The 9235-nt window shown below is 35.0% G+C and overlaps 1 protein-coding gene across 1 annotated transcript in view; it reads left to right on the forward strand.

Moving 5' to 3' along the window:
* Window positions 1-6588, forward strand: part of LOC127854994 (probable 18S rRNA (guanine-N(7))-methyltransferase) — a 45262-nt gene extending 38674 nt beyond the window's left edge. The window contains exons 8-11 of the mRNA XM_052390224.1: window positions 755-840; window positions 1633-1740; window positions 3961-4050; window positions 6482-6588. Of these exons, the coding sequence (XP_052246184.1) occupies window positions 755-840; window positions 1633-1740; window positions 3961-4050; window positions 6482-6536 (339 nt within the window). The 3' untranslated portion in view covers window positions 6537-6588. The remainder of the gene's footprint in view (window positions 1-754; window positions 841-1632; window positions 1741-3960; window positions 4051-6481) is intronic.
* The last annotated feature ends 2647 nt before the right edge of the window (window positions 6589-9235 follow it).

A 9235-nucleotide genomic window follows, 5' to 3' on the forward strand; every position in this document is an offset into this window, starting at 1 on the left:
GGCCGCTGTGGGGTAGTGGATATGGTGTCCGCCTAGCGATCAGGAGGTCACGGGTTCATTCCCCACTGTGGGAGCATTCTTTAAATGTGTCCCATTGACACCAAGTAATGGTTCTAGTCCCAGGAAACAGACTCGAAAGGGTTTCAAATTAGCTTTAAGCTTTGTATGCAATCAAGTTGAAATAAATAGGTTTAAACTAAATTGATATTGTTAAAAAAATCCCAGATTGATAATGTATATGGTTTTGTTCTCCTAATTAGAATTATAATAAAGAGTTATATTAAATTATTTTTCCCAAATCGGTGAACTGTTAATGCAAAAATTTCCATTCCTGACATTGCATTTTTCCCAAAGTGGCCAGAAAAAGGCCTGACATTTGTCATTTGATGTGCTCTCCGGCTTCTCCTTTTTCCTTTTTCACTACAGTTTGTTGAAAATTGCTATTGTTTCACACAGAAACTAATGATCTTTTTTTTAAAATTAAATAAGGCATGGGGTTTTGGAAACACCTTTGATCCTAGCATGATTCATAATCTCCCACATGGTTTCTAGAGCCCACAGATATATTCAAGTTGGTATAAATATTGGGCTTGGTGAACATACCTAAATCCAGATAGAGATTCATATCTGGACAGAGTTTTATCTTTTTGCAATTACAAAAGTATTAACTTCTACATACATGTACAGGTTTAAACTCTTTGGTAATTTTGGAGTGATACACTCATAGAGTTGATCATATTTACTTGTCTTTCAGCTTGAGTTGATTACACAACAATCTATGAGAGCTGGGTTTACTGGGGGTCTAGTGGTGGACTATCCCAATAGTACAAAAGCCAAAAAGTAAGATGTCTTGACAATGATATCCTGTGTATAGTGACTACAATCTTTAACTTGTAAACTCACCAGGAAAACAAATCTGTTCAAGTAGAATTATACATCCTGTAATTTGTTTGCAGCTAGCACAATATGTTAACGATTTGCCATTGTAGAAATTGCACAAATAAAAAGTTTACCTTTTTTTAAAGCACCTTAGCGCTAAGTGTGCAATGTGAGCAATTGTAATAAGACATTGATGTCCAGTGTCATCAACTTTTAAGCTCATTTCCACTCTAGAGGCAAACATTTTGGCTGTATCTTGTTGAAAGTTAGTCTTTATTTTAATTTTGACCTATATATTGGCTTAATTAGGTCACAGGTGTCCAAAGACTGGGTACATTAGGCATATCTCACACAAAGTTCAAAGTCACACTTGGAGTTCAAAAGTAAAAAATGGCCATACATGAGCTTGTCTGGGCCATTACTAGGTCATTCATTGTGAGATTTTAAAATGACTGTACATTAATTTTGTTAACAGTAATTGGACGGTGTGTCATGCGAAAGAATTCAAGAGTTCAGAGGTCAAAATGGCCCAAAATGATAAATGACATGATAAACTTGTCAGACATCAAACAACATATACATTCCCCCCAAAAATGAGCATAGCAAATACATAGAATATTTTATTTGTAAAATGTTAAATATTCTCTATACTTTTGTATAGTTTGTACAAATAATGTGTTGGAATAAATTAAAACATTTCTGTTGACAAAATGTATAACGTTAATTGCTAACATGGGTCTGTTTACATGTAAGGATGTTTCTATGCCTGTTTGCGGGTGGTCAAGCACAACAGCTGCCCCAAGGTCTTGGGACGGAAGCATCTGAAACCAGCCAAACACGGGCAACATTCACTTCCAAGAGGTATGCACATAATTATGCTTTACATCATTGCATCTGTTATTCTATACCCAGTTATCCATTGAGAGTTGTTTGAGGTCTCAGAAGGGAGGCAAATAGAAATCGTATTTCTGTCCCTTCCATCTGTCATTCTGTTAAGCTTTTTGAGCAGAGCATGATTTGGGAAGTATTTTCAATTCCAAGGAAACTGCAGGGTACAAAAAAACATAACACTGTCTTCAGAGCTATCATAGTATGAGCTCAGTGTTCTTTTGTGGATCATATTTTTCAAGTTCTAAGGTATTGAAAGGAAACCCTTTATATTGTTGAAGGACATTGTGAGGCAGTGCAGAGCACAAGAATCCCAACTCTCTTATCAGTATTGTTAGAGTTAGTACTTGTTACTTATTTCTATTGAGTCCATGTCTAGTGTGCAGCATAACTAAGGAAAAACAAAGTTATTCAAATGAAACTTGATTGAATGCTATAGCAGTTCATTCAGCAAGTCATAAAGGTTAAGTGAACTTACTGTACAATAATCAAATGTCTGTCATCAGAATTTAGAGGGTAATTGCCTTTCAGTGAATTGTCTTTTGTGGAGCATTACTCATTTAGCTTTGAATTTTTTTATTTTAAACTTTATATATTTACAAAGGACATTGAAAGGATGAATATTGCATCTTTCCCTTTGCTTATTTTTATGCCCCCAGTAGGGTGGCATATAGCATTTGAACTGTCCGTCTGTCTGTCTGTCTGTCAGTCAGTGCGTCCGTCCGAAAATTTTAACATTGGCCATAACTTTTGCAATATTGAAGATAGCAACTTGATATTTGGCATGCATGTGTTTCTCATGGAGCTGCAAATTTTGATTGGTGTAAGGTCAAGGTCATCCTTGAAGGTCAAAAAACAAAATCCAAGGGAAGTAACAAGCTTTTAAGGGAGATAATTTCTATTTTATATCATTTGGCAGGTATAGATCATTTTCACAAGGGAAGTAATATTTTTTTAAAGGGATATATTTTTTTTTAAATCAAATGGATGCAGCAGGCGGCATTGTGTTTCTGACAAACACATCTCTTGTTTAATTGTCAATTTCTTGTTTGGTGCATAACTAGGAAAGAAGGGAATGTTTGACATAAATTATGTCAGAGGGCATTAAAGGAAAGTTCTGTGTACAGGTGTCACAAATCTCTTATCTGGAATTACAAAGTTATTTGCCCTGAAGTGAATTTTCTTGAGTAGAGCATAATTTCTTGAGCATTTAAGTATTTTTTTTAATGATTGTGTGGTATTTATTGTACATTGCCTATTGTTTGTGAAGTCTTATTTCTTGTGTGGAGGATAACTTCAAATAATGAAAGAATGACTGAATGAAAGATAATTAAAGATGGCTTTTAGGGGAAAGGGGAAATGCTGTGGTTAAGGACAATCCCTCAGCATTGTGTACAGAGTTATTGCCCTTTGTTATGTTTCCAAGTGCCAAGCAAGTATTGAGTACCAATTCCAAATATTGTATGGAATAAAAAGGACTAAGGGTTCATATAGTTTTAGATCTTATTGTGAATAAATGCACTTTGTACAAAGACCAAAAATCTGTCTATAGTATTTTTAGATTAATTTCCCATTTTTGTGTGAGTGGAATCTAATTGCATACTATGATTTGTGTTAACAATACATAACTTCAAACATATTGGATAGGTTCAAAGGAAAGTTGATATGTTGATAAATGGCTTTTAGAAAAAGTGCATATTTAAAGTACCATACAACTTGCCTCAATATTTACAGAATTATTGCCATGGCTTGAAGAGAAGGGTTATAAATGTTGCAATTTTTTCATCTTTTGTAAGCTTCCCTGAGCTTAAGGTGAGCTATTGTTGTCAACCTAACCAATGTCTGTTGTTGTGTTTCATCAACTTTAAGCTTGTTCACGTTCTAGAGGACATATATGATATTTGTCATTCAATTTTGTTGAAACTCAGCAATAATTTTTAGTTAAATAATATATTTGTGTTCAGATTTAATTTTGGGACCGTGTGTCCAAAAACTAGGTTTCCATGTCAAATTTTGATTTTCACTCAAAAAGCCACATTAAAGACTCAACCTTCATGAAACTTTGGCAAAATGTTTATCTTTACAATATCAAGTTATCTTTTATGTTTTCTTATCCCATCTTCTTTGGAACATTGTTGCAATAACAAATTGTTTAACAATTGTTATGGTATTTAACAATGTCATTTTTCGCAGAGAAAGAATGAAGAATGCTAGAGGCAAGTCTCTGAAGAAAAGTAGAGATTGGATACTGGAGAAGAAAGAACGACGAAGAAGACAGGGAAAGTAAGTTATATGTATTATAATCTGATAGTTTAATGTGTCCAGATATATACAATTTAGATGTATAAATTTTAAGTTGTAATATTGTATCTTTTTTATAAAATAAAATGATTTGATATTTAAAATTCGATGAACCTGGTCAATTATCATCATACAAACACATTAGTATTAATATTGATAACAGCAGTATAAGGATGTAAGCCATGTGTGGTCATAGGTGTAATATTTGGATGTAACATTACGCACCCTTGGTGAAAAAAGGTACCATGTGTCATTGAAATTAGAAGGCACATGGTACCATGTGTCATTGAAATTAGAAGGCACATGGTACCATGTGTCATTGAAATTAGAAGGCACATGGTACCATGTGTCATTGAAATTAGAAGGCACATGGTACCATGTGTCATTGAAATTAGAAGGCACATGGTACCATGTGTCATTGAAATTAGAAGGCACATGGTACCATGTGTCATTGAAATTAGAAGGCACATGGTACCATGTGTCATTGAAATTAGAAGGCACATGGTACCATGTGTCATTGAAATTAGAAGGCACATGGTACCATGTGTCATTGAAATTAGAAGGCACATGGTACCATGTGTCATTGAAATTAGAAGGCACATGGTACCATGTGTCATTGAAATTAGAAGGCACATGGTACCTTTTTGCACCAATGGGGCAATTAGTTAGTGGTCCTCTACTAAGTTTGTAAAAATAATGTCTCTGGGGTTCAAATGGCCACAACCTTTTGGTGGTGAGGAATGTAATACCAGTATAAAGATTTTCATAGCAAGATATGTTCAAATTCTGCCAGTGTTGGCGAAAGAAGCCCCACATAATAATATACCAATGAGTGTCCACTTAGATATATCCAGTGCTAAATTTAAATTTAAAGGCCCATAAATATGACATCCAAATTTGCATTGGACACATCATGTCATTCAGTTGTTTTCAAATGCTGGGTTGGGAATTTATGTTGAGGTTTGAATGAAATCACATGAGCCATTCCTAACCAAATTAACTAAAAAACTTTAATACTTACATTGGTTCAAACAAGGAAAGCTAAGCTGACAATTTATTGGATAGCCAATAAAATAAAAGATTTGATAAAGAGTTGCACAAAAAATATTTTTACATTTACAAAAACATAATAATGTTAGATTAATTTTTGTCATTTCATATATTATTATACCCCCACAAACGAAGTTTAGGGGGTATATAGGAGTGAGCTTGTCTGTCGGTCGGTCTGTCGGTCCGTATTAAGTGGCCGCTCTCTAATTCAAGTTGTTTTCATCCGATCTTCACCAAACATGGTCAGATGTTGTATCTAGATGATGTCTAGGTCAAGTTCGAATATGGGTCATGCCGGGTCAAAAAATATGTCACGGGACCACTTAGTGCATTTTAAACATTGTGCATGGTGTCTGCTCTCTAATTCAAGTAGTTATCATCCGAGCTTCTCCAAACTTGGTCAGAAGTTGTATCTAGATGATGTCTAGGCCAAGTTCGAATATGAGTCATGGCAGGTCAAAAACTAGGTCACGGGGTCACTCAGTGCGTTTTAAACATTGAGCATGGTGTCCGCTCTCTAATTCAAGTAGTTTTCATCCATTCTTCACCAAACCTGGTCAGAAGTTGTATCTAGATGATGTCTAGGTCAAGTTTGAATATGGGTCATACCGGTCAAAAACTAGGTTATTGGGTCACTTAGTGCGTTTTAAACATTCAGAATGGTGTCCGCTCTCTAATTCAAGTAGTTTTTATCCAATATCTTCACCAAACTTGGTCAGAAGTTGTATCTAGATGATCTTTATGCCAAGTTTGAACATGGGCCATGCTGGGCCAAAAACCATGTCACGGGGTCACTTAGTGTTTTTTAACATTCAGCATGGTTTCTGCCTCTAATTCAAGTAGTTTTCATCCGATCTTCACCAAAGTTGGTCAGAAGTTTTATCTAGATGATCTTAAGGCCAAGTTCGAACATGGGCCATGCCAGATCAAAAACTAGGTCACGGGGACACTTAGTACGTTATACACATTCTGCATGATGTCCGCTCTCGTATTCAAGAAGTTTTCATCCAATCTTCACAACGCTTGGTCAGAAGTTGTATCTAGATGATGTGTAGGTCAAGTTTGAAAATGGGCCATGCTGGGTCAAAAACTAGGTCACGGGATCACTTATCGCGTTTTAAACATTGCGCATGGTGTCCGCTGTTTTTTGTGATGACAACATGCAAAATATTCTGTGTCAATGCGGCATGTGGGGGTATTCGTCGCGTCTGTGACAAAGCTCTAGTTATTACTATTATGGCAGTAACCAAATTTGTCATGAGTCATGTTTTATTATATTGAGGTATAGAAAAGAATAAGAAACACAACAAGCTTACAACTGTAATTTGCTGCATGCTCATCATATTTGTGTTGTGCATTTCAGAGAGGTGCGACCAGATACAAAGTACACTGGCCGAAAACGGAAAGCAAATTTCTGAGAATACTGTTGCTATTAGATATTGTTGTATTTTATTAAAATGTCTTGCTCAATTCAGATTTTGTTCAGTGTTACACAATATTATATTCTTACATGTACCTAAAGTTATCGGCCTTGGACGTATTCTCTACAACAGTTTTCTTTAATTTTTTACTACATGCTCGGAGATATTTAGCTGATATTTGGTGTGTGAATCTATCTACAATTTTTTACTCAATAGAAGACATACAATCTATCTACATGTTTTGAAATATCAGTTTTCAGTTTTGTTCAGGGGGAATGATATTTAAACAAGAGCTGTCTCCATCAGAAGTGACATGGTGAGCTTATGTGACCGTGTGATGTCCATATGTGCGTGCGTGCGTCTGTCAACAATTTGCATGTGTAGACAGTAGAGGTCACAGTTTTCATCCAATCTTTATGAAATTTGATCAGAATGTTTTTCTTGATGAAATCTGGGTTGGGATTGTATTTGGGTCATCTGAGGTCAAAAACTAGGTCACTAGGTCAAAAACTAGGTCAAATAATAGAAAAACTTTGTGTAGACAATAGAGTTCGCAGTTTTCATCCAATCTTTATTAAATTTGGTCAGAATGTTTGTCTTGATGGAATCTGGGTTGGGATTGTATTTGGGTCATCTGGGGTCAAAAACTAGGTTAAATAATAGAAAAACCTTGTATAGACAAGGTTGCAGTTTTCATCCAATCTTTATGAAATTTGGTCAGATTGTTTATCTTGATGAAATCTGGGTTGGGATTGTATTTGGGTCATCTGAGGTCAAAAACTAGGTCACTAGGTCAAATAATAGTAAAACCATCAACAATTTGTGTAGACAGTAGAGGTCACAGTTTTCATCCAATCTTTATGAAATTTGGTCAGAATGTTTATCTTGATAAAAACTGGGTTGGGATTGTATTTGGGTCATCTGGGGTCAAAAACTAGGTCACTAGGTCAAATAATCGAAAAACCTTGTATAGACAATACAGGTCGCAGTTTTCATCCAATCTTTATGAAATTTGGTCAGAATGTTTATCTTGTGAAATCTGGGTTGGGATTGTATTTGGGTCATCTTGTGTAAAAAACTAGGTCACTAGGTCAAATAATAGAAAAACCTTGTGAAGACAATAGAGGTCACAGTTTTCATCCAATCTTCATGAAATTTGGTCAGAATGTTAGTATTGAAGAAATCTGGGTTGGGATTGTATTTGGGTCATCTGGGGTCAAAAACTAGGTCACTAGGTCAAATAATAGAAAAAACCTTGTGTAGTCAATAGAGGTCACAGTTTTCATCCAATCTTTATAAAATTTGATCAAAATGTTTATCCTCGTGAAATCTGGGTTGGGATTGTATTTGGGTCACCTGGAGTTAAAAACTAGGTCAATAGGTCAAATATTAGAAAAACCTTGTGTAGACAATAGAGGTCACAGTTTTCATCCAATCTTTATGAAATTTGGTCAGAATGTTTATCTTGATGAAATCTGGGTTGGGATTGTATTTGGTTAGTCAGGTGAGCGATTCAGGGCCATCATGGCCCTCTTGTTATAAAGTTACTGAAACTTTTCCAGATTTTTTTTTCAAATTTGATTTGGTAAATTTCTGGTGTCTACCTGCAGGACTTTCCATTCAAGGTCAAATTTTTTTGTATGTATGTGGAGATTGGATACACCAGTGGTATGAAGGGGCATCTGTGCCCTATGGACACATCTTGTCCCACTTTTAAACATTAATACAAACATCATTATTCAATCTAACAACCATTACATCTTGATCATCTTTTGCCAACCACACAAATGCTTAAGTGTGAATAGTATTGAATTGTGAATGTCAAGGATTTTCATGTCCAATTTTTTTAATGCTTTTAAAGCCACACACCTTGAATTGAAATACACGTCAATTACCCGGTATTACATATGGATGCAATTTGAAAGTGTGCAAAATTGTCGTTAAATCTATAGCCTAGCTGGCGAGTAATTTATTATTTTTCAAACGGCTTTTAAAATCGAAAGTAGGATTTCCACGTATACATGTGTGTGTCAATTTCGAAAAACTTGGGATTATTTTGAAGTTTTAAAGCTTAAAAAAGACGGATTTCTACCTTCTAACCACCAGATATATTATAATTGGCTTAGATAAAATTAAATCTATAGCCTAGTTAGCAAATAATTTATTATTTTTCAAAGGGTACCGCTTTTAAAACCGAAAGTAGGATTTCTAGATGTATACGTCAGTTTCGACAAACGCGATAATTTTTAAGTAGTTGATCGCAAAAAAGACGGATTGCGACCTTGTAACCACCAGATATATTCAAATTGGCATGTATAAAATATGTTTCTTATTTTTTCTTAAATTTACTATGCCAAATCAGGTGTGTGGCTTTAAGAATTTGTATTACTGCTTCAGGTTGTTTTTACTACATATCACAATTAACCAGTGGACAGAAAATAATAGCTACACCTGGTGACTGTTAATAAGTTTACACTTTATGGATGAGATATTACATCTTATGTGTTTTTATTTAGCAATACTTATTAATTACACACACTGACTGGTCGACCCAAACATAGATCCACAACTTTGTATTGTACTGTCGTGTACATAGATTCTGCTATCAAAGGTTGTCATCACCAAGTAAATAGGCACATGACTCTGTGAAAATTACGCATTAAAACACATTTTAATTAAATCCCTTATGTAATCTG

Source organism: Dreissena polymorpha, chromosome 1 (assembly GCF_020536995.1).
Source record: "Dreissena polymorpha isolate Duluth1 chromosome 1, UMN_Dpol_1.0, whole genome shotgun sequence".
NCBI classification, from domain to species: Eukaryota; Metazoa; Mollusca; class Bivalvia; order Myida; family Dreissenidae; genus Dreissena; species Dreissena polymorpha.